The following is a 17,962-nucleotide window of genomic DNA, read 5'->3' on the forward strand; positions in this document are numbered from 1 at the left end:
TTTTTTTCAAAATCATATCCATATTTATCTCCAATTATATCTAAAATTTGAATGAAATATCAGTAATTATTTGAGCATCGATTGAATGTTGTCTAATAACATAAATCAACCAAAATATATTCTAACAAGAAGAAACCATCCAATACAGTTGTCCTTCCTGCATCTCCAATGGAGGGGTTAGTCTCAACTCCACCCTATCATGCATAGAAAAATTAAACCCATTCGACTCGGTTTAGAAAATTGGGGCGGTTGAATGATAGACTCGTTCAATTTGATAGACTGTGTCACTTTTTTTATTTTTAGATATGTTAATTTTATATTATAATATATAATAGTATTTAATTAAATTAATTAATAATATAAATTTTAAAAATGATAAAAATAAATAAGTAAATAATATGAATGATGAAGAATTGAAAACATATCAAATTAAGTGGAATGATAACATTATAAATAATAAAATGAATTGAATGAGTGTGGATATACATATATTATTTTGAATGAGGAGGATGGGTGGGACCGGCCAAAAGAGACTTGGTGATTCCGTGCCGTCCATATATGATTATGCAGTGGTGGAGCCACACAGGGGCTCTGGCTCCAAAGGTCCTGATCCCCTTCCAACTGTCGTTACAATTGTTTGTTGTCTGTCCATTTAAATTCAGATTTTTATATTAATTAAATACCTCAAAAGTACATATTTTTTTATTATTTATCAAAACAATAAACTAAATATATATATATATATTTTTAATGAAACTTTCGGCTCCTCTGATCTGACGAAATAATTTGGACTCCGCCGCTGGGCTGGGTCTGGGGGTGAGGAGGGTGTGGATCCGATGGCGGTTGAGTTGATTTGATTGTGTGGGTCCGTCGTCGGTCATACATTGCCCTTGGGCTGGCCTTGCCTTGCACCACCGACCCAATTTCTTCATACGTCATTCCCCTTTCTGTCTCTGTCTCTGTCTCTCTCAAACCTTTTTAATAGCAGCAGTAGATTGATTAGATTAGATTAGATGTCTTGTCTATAAATGAACGCTGGATCCTCCCCCGCTCTGCTGCCGTACTCATTCCTTCATTCCAGAACTCCTCCACGTGTATCTTCCCTTCCCTTCCCTTCCCTACCCTTCCACCGATTTCCTCCTAGTTCCTTCCTTCCTTCTATACATACATACATACACCATACTGCTTAATTTGAACCAACCATCCCTTCCCCTCCTTGCCACTCGATCATTTCTCTCTTTCCTCGAGTCTAAACTCAACCGTGTCGCTCGTCATATTCATCTATACATACATATACAGGAATAGGAGCTAGCTTTAATTCTTCGATGATGGCACCTCCTCCTCCTCCTAATCTGATTCTTGAAAAGATTTCTAGTTATTTCCACAAGGAAAAGGAAGAGGAAAAGGAGCCCCCTTCCAGATTTTCCTTGTCTTCCTCCAACAGGGAAATCTCCGTCGACGGAGTCACTCTTCTGTCCCATGTTCCCGCCAACGTAACCCTCTCTAGCTTCTCATCCACCCCCCATTCATCTGCTCCTGCTGCCGATTCTCTGCCTCCCAAACACATCCGAAAATCAGTTCAATCCAATGCCCCAAACGGAGCCTTTCTAGGCCTCTCTGTCCCGGAGCCCCTCGACCGGATCCTCAACCCCATTGGGAGGTTCAGTGGCAGAAAGTTCTTGAGCCTCTTCCGCTTCAAAACATGGTGGTCCACCATGTGGGTTGGCTCGTCGGGCTCCGATCTTCAAATGGAGACTCAGCTCCTGCTCCTACAACTTCCCGAACTCGATTCATACGTACTCATCCTCCCCCTGATTGAAGGAAACTTCCGATCAGCCATCCATCCCGGCTCCGACAACCAGGTTGTGCTCTGCGTCGAGAGTGGCTCCACAAAGGTGAAAGCGGCCTCATTCACCTGCTGTGCGTATTTCCACGTCGGCGACAACCCGTACGATCTCATGAGGGATGCCCTAGCGGCAGTGCGTGTCCATTTGGGGACGTTCCGGCTGCTGGAAGAGAAAACGCCCCCGGAAATCATCGACAGGTTTGGTTGGTGCACTTGGGACGCCTTCTATCTCACTGTGGAGCCCGTTGGCATCTGGTGCGGAGTTAAGAGCTTCGCCCAAAATGGGCTCCCGCCAAGATTCCTCATCATCGATGATGGCTGGCAAAGCATTAACATGGATCACGAGGACCCTCTGCAAGATTCCAAAGACCTGACAGGTCTGGGATCCCAAATGCTCTGCAGACTCTACCGATTCCAGGAGAATGAAAAATTCGCCAAGTACCAGCCCGGCGCAATGTTAAGAAGTGATGCGCCGGAGTTCGATCAAGAGAAGCATGACAGGATATTCAAAGAGCTGATTGAATTGGCAGAGAAAAAGAAGGCCCTTGAAGAAGCAGGCGGGGGTGGCTCCAATGATTCCAGCCTCCTGCCTGAAGGAACTGTCATCGAATACTTGAAAGAAGAGGAAGGTGTTGAGAGAGGGGGGTTGAAGGCATTGGTCGCCGACTTAAGGAGAGAGTTCTCCGGTTTGGACGATGTGTATGTGTGGCATGCTCTGTGTGGGGCATGGGGTGGAGTTAGGCCTGGAACCACTCATTTGAATGCCAAAGTGACTCCTGCAAAACTGGCTGCTGGGCTGGAGAAAACCATGTATGATTTGGCTGTGGTTATGGTCGAGAAAGGTGGGATCGGACTCGTCGAGCCAGAACAAGCTGCAGATCTGTACGAGGCTATGCATTCCTATCTCGCTGATGCCGGCATCACCGGTGTCAAGGTGGACGTCATCCATGTAAGTGTTGTTTTGCTTTCCTTCCCCCAATTATAGAGTATCTCCCATAGACATGCATGCATAAGAATAAGATCCTATCCATCTATAGATGTGTATTATATTTATATAATTTGAATAAGTTTGCTGAAACTGACAAAGCAGCTTGCTTAATTGCCTTACACATATATGCTTCTTTATAAACGCATATTACTAGAAATATTTGATGTACTTAGTTAGTTAGATAAACATGTTGCCGTCATCATCAAATCCATTTTACCATAGGTACTTAACAACTTAAGATAGAGATCATCCTTCATCATCATCAAGCCACTTTCATACAATTTAAGAGAGGAGGGCTGCTTGTTTTTTATTGTGAACACTGCAAGAGTATAAGCAAGTTCTGGTAAGTCTTGTAATTGTAAATATACCAAAGGGAACGTTTCTCCTGTAGAATCTAATGGTTTGTAGTCGAAATTGTTTAATATATATATCTTCTGATAATATATGCATCTCCTTGAATCCATTAATCTGTCCAGACAGTCCAGTGCTTTGCAGAATTTACATCTCATGGAATGAAACGTGCTTCTTGTAAGTTTTACTGTATTGAGAACCACACAGTTTATTGCATCTGTAGAGGGTGTTCTCTCGTGCTTCTTGATTAGATCAACACATCATCATGCAATAACTTTCTATCAACATCCCATTTGTGACACTGCGTGTGTCTCTTTTTCGCTCTTTTCTGAAAAATTTCATATATAAATACAACCAATTACTTTCTTAAAGGACCAGATTTCAACAGGTTTTCGGCTAAAAACTTTGAACCTTATTACGGACCAACTACACAAGACGTAACAATCTATCATGTTTGAGATCATGATCCATGCTTTTCTGTAAACCATCATGTTTCCATCTGAGAATTTTGGTTTCGATTGCCTGTTGATTTAAATTAGACATTGGAGTATGTCTGCGAGGACCATGGAGGCAGAGTAGCGCTAGCCAAGGCATACTACGATGGTCTAACCAAATCCCTCAAGAAAAACTTTAATGGCACAGGCCTTATTGCCAGCATGGAGCAGTGCAATGACTTCTTCTTCTTGGCTACAAACCAAATATCCATGGCCAGAGTTGGTAAAGGATTTTTCCTCGCCTCCTAGACTTAGATTGAGGGATTTAGTCGAATGCACTCAAATGGACTTATTAAAATATGCTGCAGGGGACGACTTCTGGTTCGAGGATCCTAATGGCGATCCCATGGGGGCATACTGGCTGCAGGGGGTTCACATGATACACTGCAGTTACAACAGCTTGTGGCAGGGGCAGTTCATTCAACCTGATTGGGACATGTTCCAGTCAGACCACCTCTGTGCCGACTTCCATGCTGGATCCCGAGCCATATGTGGGGGGCCAGTGTATGTCAGCGACAAAGTTGGGCGCCACAACTTTGATCTATTGAGGAAACTAGTGCTGCCGGATGGAACCATACTCAGATGCCAGCATTACGCCCTTCCAACCAGGGACTGTCTGTTTGAGAACCCTCTTTTTGATGGCAAAACCCTGCTGAAACTCTGGAACCTGAACAAGGTATGATAGATAACAATGAGGAGAACATTTCAAATTAGTAGCAGCATTTGATGAGGCTAAGTCATGCATTTCTGCAGTTTGGCGGGGTAATAGGGATCTTCAACTGCCAGGGGGCAGGATGGTACCCTGAAGAACACAGGTGCAAGGCGCATCCCGAATGTTACAAGACAATGTCTGGACATGTGTGTTCTGACGATGTCGAGTGGGAGCAGAAAGAGTTCACTGCCGAATTGAGGAGGAGGGGCCATGGACAGTTTGCTGCTTACCTTCACAAAGCTGGAAAGCTCCATCTGGTGCAGGCAGGGGACAGATTGGACATCACTCTCCAGCCCACCTGTTATGAAATCGTTACCATCTCACCAGTGCACAAATTCAATGACAAGGTCAAGTTTGCTGCAGTTGGGCTCCAAGACATGCTCAACAGCGGGGGAGCTGTTGAGTTTCTCCAGCACACCGTGGAGAAGAGTAGTCGTTTTACCACGCTGATGAAGATCAAGGGGGCAGGGAAGTTTCTGGCTTACTCCAGCATGAAGCCATTGCAGGTGATGTTGAATGATGAGAGTGTGGAATTTGAGTGGATGCCGAGTGGAGCTTTGAGTTTTCAAGTTCCGTGGACAGGTGGCCACCTTGCACGTGCCCGTGTATCCTTTGATAGCAGTAGCAGCATATAACACACAAGCAAGCACACAGGCAGACAGCTACTCTGTTGTTTTGGTTTGGTTTTGGTTTCCCTTCCTTCCCCCGGTATTTCATACTTAGATTTGATTTGTGTATATTGCTGCTATGCTATACTCACTTGCAGGTTTCTGCAATGCATGATGCGAGTATGTACAGTTTGTGCTGGACTCCTTTCTGTACCAGAAATCCCAACATCTACAGCTAAAATTCCATCATCAAATAAAATACTATTTGAGATGAAACGAATAGTCTGTGTGTGTGTGTATTCCTCATCTGCTGCAACTTGGTAGAGATCAGTTCTCACTTCTTACCAAGTACTGGCAGCAAACCATTTCATAAATTTATTTATCCAACAAAAGATTATATATATTTAACTCAACATATGGAGCATGAAGGGGGCCAACTGCACCAGAAAAAAACAACTATCATTACAACTTGGATTGCTTCTTGGTCGAGCTCCGGCCTGCTATAAACTCCTGCATATTCTTGAACTGTTCTTTTGTCATCCTGTCATAGTATGCGTGCGCCCTTTCCTGCGACACAATAACAGACAGAAAAAGTGGTGGGGTGTTCAGATCATGCCATATAACCAATCAAATGCGTTCTTTCATAAGCAAGCAAGTATCAACTACAACACTTCACAGACAATCTGATCGATGACTGTAGTACTTTTCTTCCCAAATGACTGACTGGCCGACCTTCTCATATTTACAGATCAAACAATTAATTATATGTGAACTGATGCACACAACCAACAAAGATAGTCAGGATGGAGTTAGTAGTGGGGTATGTGTATCTTGTATATGCAGAGGAAGACGCCAGGGGTGGCGTATATTCCTTTTTCCTGTCTCTTGTTCATAACAAGTCTGGTTCTCTCATTGAGTGATGGCTGAGGGAAATGGCTGAAAGGGTTCAAAGACTGACTCGGCAAGATCAAGGGTATTCAATAATTGAAGTGTAGCTCATGAGTTAGGAGGAGCACAGCGAAAAGTTGGAAAAGCTACAGGCAGACTGACCCAACAACAATTATTAAAGAGGATTCTGCCCGTGCAAACTGTGTGAATCCTCTCTTCACATCAATTATTTTCCAATATGCAGCTAAACGCTATCCGCTAGAAATAAGACACAATTGAATGCGCTTCTATTCTACGTTAAACTTTGGACAGGAAAGGAAAGAATCGTGGCTAGCAGACTAATATAAAAATGCCATTTGACACAAGTGGTTTGGTTACACAATTTAAGGGAATGTCTGTTACCTTCTCCAGGGCAAGTGCTTGACCAAGATCCAGTTTAAGCCCATCATTTATAACTGCTTTGTACCTCAGCACCATGTCTTGATTGTTCTTCATTATGGCTTCAGCAACTTGTTGGGCTTTCTTCAAAACCTCACTTCCATCAACAAGATGGTTAACTAAACCCCACATCATGGCTTGTTCACCATTTATAGGAACAGCAGCATATGAAGCTTCACGAGCTCGATTCACCCCTATTATGCGGGCAAGCTTCTGAGACAGACCCCAAGAAGGAAATATTCCAAACCTGACAAAAGAGAAGTTACATAAAGTCTACAGCAGATCAACAAGCTTGCCGAAAATACTCTACGCTAAATGGTTTGGGATCGTAAACAGCAAAGTCCTTTCAGTTCATATGAACTCAAGACAGTCTGTATATATATTTATGTTCTTTCAAACAAAAATGGCTGATTCGATCGATCCCCTTTCCATGTCAATATCCAATCACAATTCACAACCTGCCTGCAAAGCATAAATGATTTCCATCTGATGACAAAGTGCAAAGCAAGGGAAAATCTACCTGGCGTGAGTGTCCAGAAACTTGGTGTCCTTGGAAGCAATCAGTAAATCACACGCCAGAGCAAGCTCGAACCCAGCGGTCACTGCAAACCCGTTTATGGCCCCAATTATTGGCTTCTTGCAGCGCTCCATCTGTAATACGGGGTCGATTTCGGGATCTAGGTTCCCCTTGAAGACTTCCTCGGCGGCCGTCAAATCGACGCCGGAGCAGAAGGCACGGCCAGAGCCGGAGAATATAATAACCCGCACAGAATCATCGGCGGAGAGGTCCTTGAATGCCTTGGCCAAGTCGACCATCATGGAGCGGGTTAGGGAATTGAGGGATTTGGGGCGATTGATAATGACGTAGGCAACGCCATCGGAGCGGCGGTGAAGGAAGATGAGCTTTTCCGGCGGGGGCAGGGGAAAGTCCATGGATCGCGCTGCTGCTTGCACGGATTTGTTGCAGACTTGCACTTTTAGTTGCTTGCGGGGATGATATATTTACGTTTATATCTATACATAGCGCTTTTATTGAATTGTGTGTGGAAGATAAGGCACGAAATGTTATGGGATCTGTCCGTCAGCGAGTCAGCGCCTATCATCATCATCATTCCCCTCTCTGCAAGATCGATCGATCAGCCAATCGTGTTAGGCTGTGTATTTCTACTTTTAGTTTTAAATTTGAATAATTAAATTTTAAATTAAAATGATTGTATTTATAATAAAATATAAATGTATATATTAAATTTTTAGTATTTAAAAAATAATAATATTTTAATCATAGTAGCATTCGAAAATAAAATTGTCGTTTTTTATTTATTTATTTGCTAAAAGCAACCGGCCACTTTGTTCTGAGAGGGAATATCTTTTTTTTCTCTCTAACAAAACATGCCCTGGACATGCAAATCGATCTCCTCCTAGTTAAAGGATGAAAGTGGCTGATCATGATGGGAACTCCCAAACTTTCTTCTTCTTCTACATAATAAGGTTGTCTTCTTTACTAATCTTACCTTTTGCAACAAACAAATAGCATGGATTCACTTTGTTAGGTTGGTTAGCTTTGGTGCGGTTTAAGTTAAATAATTACTACCACTATTGTTTTGTTTAACAATAGAGGTTGCCACTGATCTCTCACAACACCCAGCAAGAAGGATAGCAAGCTGTGTGTATCTTATTATTCACAAAGACAATACAGCACAACGCATAGACATAGACTTAGTAACATGACATGCATATTTATAATCTCGCAATAAACAAATCACTTGTAAAGCTTTCCAAGAAACGCCCAATCAATACACCATCTATCCCTCATATCCTGTACTATCCTATCATATCCTATCATGTCCTAAGAACAACAATTTAAAATCATTCTGATAAAAAAAAAAAAAAAAAAGGTCTACTTACTTGCTACAGAGTGTGTGTTGTGTATCAATCACATAGTACGAACATCTGAAATCATATGCACGGATGCACCACTGCATCTTTCTTGCCACTTGCTCGACATGAATTTGTTATCAGTCGAATCTTGCATTGTCCGGGCTAATAGCCTAATATCCTCCACCTCCTCCTTCATAGCATTTCACAGTTCCAACTAAAGCAAGTGATTCCATAAGCTCGTTGAGAAGATAATCGGGGTAATTTTCAAGGTGGGGATGCCTATCCTCCGATTGCAATGAACTCAGAACCCTACCAACTATCTGAAGCACAAAAATAAGTTGAATGGAATTCAGAAATAAGACCAGGTGAGAGAGCAATTTAAATACAACACTTGCCTTTCGTGGATAGCCACCAAATGCAACTCCACTGATCAAAGCCTGAGATGGCTCCAACGAATTTAAAGGAGCATTCTTACTGCTTGTCACCTCTGGTTACCTGATCTGGGGAAGTTAACTTTACCTGCAATGTATTAATATGCAATGTTTATTGCTAAGAATAATGAGTTTCTATCACATCCAAGCTCCATTTCTATCACATCCAAGTTTAAAGGCACAGTCTGGCATTAATAAACGTCCATTTGTGATGGATAGCTATCTTATGTTTAAAATTTTGAACTACGCATTATTTTAACCAAGATTCATGCAGCCTCAAATAGCACAGTACACTTAATATTTGAGCAACTTTTGATGTTATTTTCAGATTCGCAAACCATTTTAGGATAGCAAAATACAAGCCGAACGTGAGAATGAAGAGCAAGAAAGGAAATTCTTCAGCTAAACAAGAGTGCCAAGCTACAAGGTCGTGGACCAAGAGTGACAATTGTAGAGATAGAAACAAATAAAGGAAATAAGCAATAGAACCTTTGAAGCACTGATGTTCCCTAAATGAGATTGCATCAGCCGGACAAATATTCTCACAAGGCCTTGAACAATCCATCGGGCAATCTACCGGGTTGAATTCTGACAAAGAGCAAATATACCATGTTAATGGTCATAACCGATATATATATATATTTGTATCTTTTCAACTCATCACTCTTGATGCAGCCCAATGTGTTAATTTATATTTGAAAAAGAGCTACTTTGTTATCTTATAAACCTGTTGGGTTTGGGTTCTTTCTATGTGTAGGAGGCCCAACAATTCAAGTTAGCCCAAAAGAGTTAAGAGCCCACTCTTGCCAATTGTTGCCCTAGCCGTCATAGTTGGGAGAGGGGTCAATTGGGTTGAAGGGTTTGAGAGAGAATCGTTATCCACACACGCGAGAGAATCAACAAGCAAAAGAGAATTTCTTCAACTCGGTTCCGATCAACGGTCCTCGTCATCTTCGGATATTTCTTTTTTGGTATCGTTGATTTCTCACTATTTGTTGGATTCAGCTTTGAATCTTATTGGTTGGTGATTGGAATAGGTTGTTCGTAGTTGGGAGATCTTTTGTGGTTGAGGTTCAATTTTTGTAATTGGGTGTGGAGTTTGATAGCCATTTTGGTTTGTGGTTATCTTTGATTGTACGAACCTTTTAATATAGTGGACTTTGCCTTGGGTCGGACGATAGGCCTCGTGATTTTTATACTTCACTTCGAAGGAGTTTTCCACGGTAAAAATTTTGGTGTCTCATATCGTTATTTTCGTTGTTCATTGGTGGTTATCATTCATCTTCTTTCGGTAGAAAAATAATTGATTGAAAGACAAAGGTTTTGGTGGAACAGTTTGAACACACTGCTTAGGCGTGACCACGCTTAAGGAGTACATCGAATCTGATTTTGGTTTGCATTTTGGCCTTCTTCCGGTATTCTCCCAACATAAAGTGGTATTAGAGCAAGGTTGTTTGGGAGTGTTATTTACCATTGAAGGATGGATGTGAACTTGCGAAGAATGGTTTTCTTATATGGGACAAATTATCATGTTTGGAAAGGGAAGATAACTGATCTTCTATATTAAACTACGGAAAGTTGTAAAGAAAAGCGGTAAAGTGAGCGATGGCGAGCGGAGCGGAGGCGAGCGGCGGGGTGCCAGTGATGGTCGAGCGAGAGGGGCGGGAGCGGATGACACAACGTATATGTATATAGATTGAGCGGTAGGGGGTGAAGGAGAGGTGTTGTGTCTGAATTGTGTGTTACTTAATGGCTAAGTTTTCCTGGATGAGATGAACGAGCGGTGCTGGTGTTTAAATGGACATATATGTATAGTACGGAAACGGGAAGATGAGATGATATAATCATATAAACCAGATTATAGAGAATTTTTATCACTGGTACTTGACCTTAAGGGATTTATAACAAAACTTCAATGACACCAGAATTAGAACATTATAAAAAATAAATACTACTGTCACTAGGAGTTTCTGTGACCCAATAGACCACCCCTATGCCCCATTAATTATCCCAAATTCTGCCTCAATTAGTGGTTTTACCCTTTTGTTACCTCTCTTTAATCAAAATTGAACTTAAACCAGTAGTTAAGCAGGTCGACAAGGCTCCCACGTACTTAACTACATTGAACTACCTTACATATGCTTGATACAAAAAACAAAGCTTGGATAATCAATTTTCTGTACTCTAAACCAGTGAAGTGAAATTCTTTACAATTAAGGTTTATATAAACGTGAAAAAATGGGGAAAAAGTGAAAATGAAGAATTGAATGATATTTCATTACTTGCTAGTAAAACTGGAAATTCTAATTCTACAAAACTGTAATGAAAGCGATAAACTACACTAAGTAAGCAGTAAAGTAGTTGCCAAGGGAAAAGACGAATCCCAACTCCCTTGGCTATTCCTGTAGAGAACTCCCTTAAATGGTTGGAGCTCTCGGGGAACAAGAAGACAGCTAGAATGCACGAAAGTAATTGCAAGTTTACTCATCTCGAAGTAGTTTTTACATACAGATATCTGGTCCTATTTATAGCAGGTAGAAGTAGCGATTGCAAGAAGTTACAAAGTGATTTCAACCGCCAGGCAATTAGGCAGTGACGGTTATTCTGCTGACGCAGTTGCTTGTCATAACTTCCAGGGTGCTCGCTTCGCTTGCGTGGACTTGTAAAGGTGCAGATCTTCCCCGCTTGCCGGATGAATTGAGGGCATCAGCGCAGTTAAGTGGGCTTGTTTGTGCTGGCTGGTAGTGGAATGGTTGTACCGCTGCAGTTGGAACACTTGGGCAATATTTGAGTTGAGATGCCGTCGCTTCCCTTGGTGGGTGTCTGGTCGCTGGCCTGGGCGCTGGAGTGTCGCTCACGAGCGGTAGAGGTTGTCGCTTGTGAGCGGTGGAAGCTACCGCTTGCCTCTATTGCCTTAGTTTTTCTAAGTGATGGGGTCATCGCTTGCGAGCGGAAATGACTATCGCTCATTTCATCTGTCTTAGCTTTTTGGATCCAAAACACTGTTTAAATGGCAAAAATTGTTAATAATCTCAACAAACCAACTATGGACATGTCAAGCGAGATACATCAACAAAGTATGCCATAAATCAGTTATTATGATAATTTTTATATAGAAATTAAAGTAATACGTAGTTTTGTCAAGCGAGGAATATGTTTATATTTGGAGTCATCATGGGACAAGCTGGAAAGCTTATATGCTTCGAAGACTGGCAACAATAAGTTGTTTCTACTCAAGCAGGCTATACGATTGAGTTATCATGAGAGCAAGTCCATTTCCGATCACATAAATGAGTTTCAAGGATGTTTCGATCAGCTGTCAAGCATGGGAGTGAAGTTTGATGATGAGGTACTTGGTTTGTGGCTACTTAATACTCTTCTAGATTCATAGGAAAGTTTCAGAGTCTCTTTGCCTAATTCTGCGCCCGATGGGATAGTCACTTTGGAGTTTATCAAAAGTGTCATTTTGAATGAAGAGGTGAGGAGAAAAACTCTTGGCACTTCATCTTCTCATTCGGAGATCCTAGTTACGAATAATAAGGGGAGAAATTGGAATATAGGCCGAGATCATGGGAATCGAGAAAAGAGTCAAGGAAGAAGTAAGTCAAAGCCAAAATACAAAGACCTTGAGTGTCATTATTGTGGCAAACGGGGACACATCAAAAAGTATTGTTTCAAGTTAAAAATGGAGCAGAAAGGCAAGGGCAACAAGTATATGATAGAGCAATGACCGTCTGAATACGACAATGCCGGAGGATCTCATCATTGTGTATGAGGAAAAGGGAATTCATCTTACCCAAAATGAGACTAATTGGGTTGTGGATAGTGGAGTTGCATTCCATGTGACTACCAATAGGGATTTCTTCACATCATATACTCCGGGAGACTTTGGAGTCTTGAAGATGGGAAATGATGGTTTGGCGAAAGTAGTAGGCACATGAACAATGTGTTTGGATACCAGTAGTGGATACACACTAGTGCTGAAGGATGTGAGGCATGCTCCCGATGTTCGACTGAATCTAGTCTCCACTGGTAGGTTGGATAATGATGGATATTCCTGCCATTTCGGTGATGGAAAATGGAAGATTACCAAAGGTTCTATGATAATTGCTCAGAGTAAGAAAAAGTTCAGTTTATATTGATTTTATGCTATTATTTATGCGAATGGTGTTAATGCAGTTCAGAATGGGAGTTCTTCAAGCTTATGGCATAGGAGATTGAGTCACATTAGTGAGAAAGGACTCGATACTTTGGCGAGAAAGAATCTACTTTCTGGTGTTAGACGTACTCAACTTAATAAGTGTTCATATTGCCTTATGGGAAAACAAAGACGGGTTTCTTTTGTTCATCACCCTCCTACGAGGAAAAGAGATATTTTTTTGAATTGAACCATTTGGATGTGTACGGTCTTTTGAAGGTAAAGTCTTTCGGAGAAGCAGTTTATTTTGTTACCTTCATTGATGATCACTCAAGAAAATTATGGGTTCGAGTGTTGAAATCGAAGGATCAGGTTCTTGATGCTTTTGTTGAGTTTTATGTTTCTGTTGAGAGAGAAACAGGTAAGAAATTGAAGTGCATTAGGACTGATAATGGAGGTGAATATCGTGGACTGTTTGATGCTTATTGTCGAAAGCATTGTATTCGACATCAGAAGACGCCTCTTAAAATTCCATAATTAAATGGCTTGGCAGAAAGGATTAATAGAACGTTGATGGAGAGAGTCAGATGCGTGCTTTCGGATGCTAAATTGCCTCAACATTTCTGGGGTGAGACCTGATTCCTACAGTGGCTTTGCAGACAGATGTTCCGGACAGAATTTGGTATGGAAAAAGAGTATCTTATGATCACCTTAAAGTTTTCGGATGCAAGTGTTTTGTTCATGTGCCTAAGGATGAACGATCCAAGTTGGATGCTAAGACTCGACAGTGCATCTTTATTGGCTATGGTGATGATGAATTTGGCTATAGGTGTTACGATCCTATTGAGAAAAAGCCTGTCAGAAGCCGTGATGTTGTATTCATGGAGAATCAAACGATTGAGGACATTGAGACGAACCATAAGCCAAATGTTCAAAATAAAGACTTGATTTATTTGGATCGAGTTCTTACACCAAAAGTGGGTGGTGATGAAAATCAGTCTGTCGGCGATGATGTTGTTGATGATGTTGTTTGTCCACATTCAGTGGATATGCCAGAATCTTCATTGAGAAGGTCTAACCGGGATAGACAACCCTCCACTAGGTATTCATCTACGGAGCATGTGCTCTTGACCGAGAATGGAGAGCTTAAGGATTATGAAGAAGCCGTTCAGAGTCTGAAAAAGAAAAGTGGATTGCTGCTATGAAAGATGAAATGCAATCCCTACATGCTAATGACACGTATGAGTTAGTTGAGCTTCCAAGTGATAGAAGGGCCTTGAAAAATAGGTAGATCTATAAGGTGAAGCATGAAGAACACTCATCCTCTCCTCGATACAAAGCTAGACTTGTTGTGAAGGTCTTTAGTCAAAAACATGGTGTTGATTTTGAGGAGATTTTTTCACCAGTTGTCAAGATGGCTTCTATTCGTGTTATCATAAGTTTGGCTGCTTGTCTTGACTTAGAAGTGGAGCAAATGGATGTCAAGACGACGTTTCTTCATGGTGACCTTGAAGAAGAAATTTATATGGAGCAACCTAGAGGTTTTGTGGTGAAAGGGAGAGAGAACCATGTCTGTCGATTGAAAAAGAGCTTGTATGGATTTATACAGGTTCCGAGGCAGTGGTACAAGAAATTCGAATCTGTTATGCCGACCCTTGTGTTTTCGTGCAGTGGTTCTCAGGTACTGATATAATCATCTTACTTCTTTATGTACATGATATGCTCATAGTAGGCTGAATTTGAAGAAATAGTTGAGCAAGCATTTTGCGATGAAGGATTTGGGGCCAGCTAGAAGTATTCTTGGGATGTATATTTATCGAAATAGGAAAAAGAAAAAGTTAAGTTATCCCAAGAAAAATATATCGAAAAAGTGTTGCAGCAGTTCAATATGGACAAGGCCAAAGCTATTTCTACCCCGCTTGCTGCTACGTTTAAATTGAGTATTGAAGCAGTGTCCTTCTATTAAGAAAGAAAGGGAAGATATGCAGCGGATTCTTTATGCCTCAGCAATTGGAAGTTTGATGTACGCCATGGTGTGTACTCGACCGGACATAGCTCACGCAGTTGATGTTGTCAGCCGATTCATGTGGAATCCTGGCAAAGAACATTGGAGTGCAGTGAAGTGGATTCTGAAATATCTTCGGGGAACTTCGAGTATGAGGTTGTGCTTTGGTACTGGAAAGCCGGAGCTTGTTGCTTATACAGATTATGATATGGCCGGAGATATTGATAATAGGAAGTGTACTTCTGGATACTTGATAACTAATGCATGGGGAGCTATTTCATGGCAGTCCCGATTGCAGAAATGTGTTGCACTCTTGATACCACGAGAACCAAAAGGCTAAACTTTATTGATAACCAAAGAAGAACTGCTCTTCCGACCAAGCCGAAGCCGTGAAACTGAAGAAAAATTCGAATCCTAATAATGTCTCAAAATAATACTTAAATACTAGGGCAAAACGACTATGGGGCTAGGCCCGACCAACCTAACAATTTATTCAAAATAATCAAATAATAAATAAAGAACTAAGGTAATTAATAATAAACTCAGGCTTCAGGCCATCGCCACAATTAGCCCAAAACGCACTTGCTCTTTCCTCCCTCGTCGTGAATAAACTTTTGGTTGTGCCCACCGCATATCAACTCTCTTCCACCGAAGCGGAGTTTATTCCTGCTATCGAAGCTTGCAAGGAGTTATTATGGTTGAAGAATTTTGTGAGGGAAATTGGTTTCGCTCAACAAAAGTATATTTTGTATTGCGACAATCAAAGTGCGATCCATCTTAGCAAGAATCCAACATTTCATGGGAGATCGAAACATATTGATACAAGGTGTCATTGGATTCGAGAGGTTTTGGATTCTAAGTTGATTGAAGTTGATAAAATCCACACGGATGAAAATTGTGTGGATATGTGTACTAAAAGTCTTCCGAGAGACAAGTTCGAGTTGTGCAGGATGGCTGTAGGGTTGGTTGCCTCCTCACATAGTCGGAAGGGAGAGAATTGTTGGGTTTGGGTTCCTTTTATCTATAGGAGGCCCAACAATTCAAGTTAGCCCAAAAGAGTTAATAGCCCACCTTGCCAATTGTTGCCCTACCCGTCATAGTTGGGAGATGGGTCAATTGGATACAAGGGTTTTAGAGAGACAATCGTTATCCACACACGCGAGAGAATCAACAAGCAAGAGAGAATTTCTTCAACTCGGTTCCGAACAACGGTCCGCGTCATCTTCGGATGTTCCTTTTTTGGTATCATTGATTTCTCACTATTTGTTTGGATTCGGTTTTGAATCTTATTGGTTGGTGATTGGAATGAGTTGTTTGTAATTGGGAGATCTCTTATGGTTGAGGTTCGATTCTTGTAATTGGGTATGGAGTTTGATAGCCTTTTTGGTTGTGGTTATCTTTGATTGTACGAACCTTTTGATATAGTGGATTTTGCCTTAGGTCGGTGATAGGCCACGTGGTTTTTATCCTTCACTTTGAAAGAGTTTTCCACGTTAAAAGTTTTGGTGTCTCATATTGTTATTTTCGTTGTTTATTGGTGGTTATCATTCATCTTCTTTTAGTAGAAAATAATTGATTTAAGGCAAAGGTTTTGGTGAACAGTTTGAACACATGGCTTAGGCGTGGCCACGCTTAAGTAGTACATCAAATCTGATTTTGGTTTACATTATTCTCCCAACAAAACCTACCCCCTCAATGTTCTTAACAAACAGGACTCAACATCGTCTATTATACTTGCAAAGAATCATGCAAGCTCCAGTTTGTCAAATATATCAAACATTTAGAAGAAATTCCTAATTAGAGCGCAGAATATATATACCAACTTTACGAAAATGCAGATCTTCATTATCATTGACACTAATCATCACCCAAGGCTTTCTAAGTGGAACAATAGCTCTAGCTGCTCTGATTCCCTCATGCACAGCATTCACAACTGATGCCTCAGCAGCACAATCAATGCAGTCAACTGCAAAAATCACATGAGAAGATAACTAATCTCCAGAAGTACAGAAATTATTGCGGTATTAGCTCTAGAACTAAACCTCTTTTCAAGAGAGTAGTGTGCACACAAAGAGACAAAGTTTTCAAGTCTCATAGAGATAATAATTCACCGATTCAAAGCTTAAAACTTTCCATAAGAAATCAGTTGACATTGTGGTATATGTTTCTCACCAAAGAGATTGGACTGGAGAATGTAAAAATTGCATCTTTAGTGATCAAAATGCTTACTTATCCATTGTCACAAGAGAATCTTGTTATGGTTGAGTTTGAAGCTCCCACAGAATGCTCCTCGACAAATGAGACAGGAAATTTTAATTATAACTATGGATATTTTACACACAAATATATAGAGGAGCCCCAGAATCAATTTGCACCGGGTACAGCATTATTAGTATTCTTCCATCAAAAGGTTGAACTCTCTCCATCCTCACCCACAAATTAAAAATTAAGATTGCTAACGGGCAGTCACGACCTTTGTAGTTAAAATAACAGCTCACCTCCAGCAAGAGAGTAAACAAGAGAAAGGTTCCTGACATCCACCAAATCCTACATCAAACCAGCACTGTAATCCCATCCACCCATAAGTAAACTTCTTGGACTTTGAATGCTTGAAGTTAACAGAGGTAAGATGATGGCCCTCGGAAAATACCTCAAAACTTGCACCTCAAATAAGCTTAACCCAGTTGCCCTTTCGGAGGGATTCCAGCGGGGAGGTTAAAGCTGAAGGAATTCCAGTTTTAATAACCAGATTCATCACTTTATCCAGACTGCCACCATTACTTATTCTCGCTGGCCGCTGACCTAGAGATAACCAAACAAGTAGAAGAAAAGATTCACCACAATTGAGTACCTAGAGATTGTCAGAAAAGGAAGGATGGTAGAAGAGCGGGAGTGTAGAGTGAGACTTGGAAGTTGAGGCGACGGAGAAGCAGAGCAGCAAGGGAAACAGCCGAGAGTCATGGGGAAAGAGCTGCGAGAAAGACGAAAACTTGGCAGCAATGGAAACAGCCCAACACTGTAGAACCAAGATTGTCAGACCGTCTGTCCTGGTGCTGTTCTAAAATCAAATTACCATTACATTAGGCAAGCCATCAAGCAAGCATTACCAACCAACCAAAGAGCCAGGACTGAACGATATAGTCAAAGCCTCAACGTCACAGAGAGGCCGTCATGGTGATGACACG

The 17,962-nt window shown here is 41.2% G+C and overlaps 2 protein-coding genes and 1 long non-coding RNA gene across 4 annotated transcripts; 1 reads left to right on the top strand and 2 right to left on the bottom strand.

The window, feature by feature from the left end:
- Positions 1-768: 768 nt before the first annotated feature.
- Positions 769-5,238, top strand: LOC127249099 (stachyose synthase-like). The gene is made up of 4 exons (XM_051271733.1): positions 769-2,795; positions 3,725-3,902; positions 3,988-4,355; positions 4,433-5,238. Exons 1-4 carry the CDS (start codon positions 1,326-1,328, stop codon positions 5,024-5,026), a joined length of 2,610 nt encoding a protein of 869 aa, XP_051127690.1. The 5' UTR covers positions 769-1,325; the 3' UTR covers positions 5,027-5,238.
- A 32-nt stretch (positions 5,239-5,270) lies between these two features.
- LOC127249103 (probable enoyl-CoA hydratase 1, peroxisomal) lies at positions 5,271-7,407 on the bottom strand. The gene is made up of 3 exons (XM_051271737.1): positions 6,846-7,407; positions 6,290-6,572; positions 5,271-5,566 (listed from the first exon to the last, which is right to left on the bottom strand). Exons 1-3 carry the CDS (start codon positions 7,256-7,258, stop codon positions 5,462-5,464), a joined length of 801 nt encoding a protein of 266 aa, XP_051127694.1. The 5' UTR covers positions 7,259-7,407; the 3' UTR covers positions 5,271-5,461.
- Positions 7,408-8,687: 1,280 nt separating this feature from the next.
- Positions 8,688-17,889, bottom strand: LOC127249106 (uncharacterized). 2 transcript variants are annotated; one of them, XR_007838249.1, is made up of 6 exons: positions 17,684-17,889; positions 17,428-17,579; positions 17,007-17,324; positions 16,597-16,743; positions 9,124-9,222; positions 8,688-8,722 (listed from the first exon to the last, which is right to left on the bottom strand). It is a non-coding gene; the product is annotated as an uncharacterized LOC127249106 (long non-coding RNA). The 2 variants fall into 2 exon arrangements; XR_007838248.1 differs by having other exon boundaries at positions 17,007-17,340.
- Positions 17,890-17,962: the final 73 nt, after the last annotated feature.

This window comes from Andrographis paniculata, unplaced genomic scaffold, assembly GCF_009805555.1.
Source record: "Andrographis paniculata isolate CXL003 unplaced genomic scaffold, ASM980555v1 Contig35END, whole genome shotgun sequence".
Classification (NCBI taxonomy): domain Eukaryota; kingdom Viridiplantae; phylum Streptophyta; class Magnoliopsida; order Lamiales; family Acanthaceae; genus Andrographis; species Andrographis paniculata.

Coding starts and splice junctions, on each gene's coding strand:
- LOC127249103 (XM_051271737.1), bottom strand. CDS start 7,258: ATGGACTTTCCCCTGCCCCCGCCGGAAAAGCTCATCTTCCTTCACCGC. Junction 6,573..6,845: donor TTTCTGGACACTCACGCCAG/GTAGATTTTCCC, acceptor CTCTTTTGTCAG/GTTTGGAATATTTCCTTCTT. Junction 5,567..6,289: donor AAGCACTTGCCCTGGAGAAG/GTAACAGACATT, acceptor ATTGTGTCGCAG/GAAAGGGCGCACGCATACTA.
- LOC127249099 (XM_051271733.1), top strand. CDS start 1,326: ATGATGGCACCTCCTCCTCCTCCTAATCTGATTCTTGAAAAGATTTCT. Junction 2,796..3,724: donor TCAAGGTGGACGTCATCCAT/GTAAGTGTTGTT, acceptor GATTTAAATTAG/ACATTGGAGTATGTCTGCGA. Junction 3,903..3,987: donor AATATCCATGGCCAGAGTTG/GTAAAGGATTTT, acceptor AATATGCTGCAG/GGGACGACTTCTGGTTCGAG.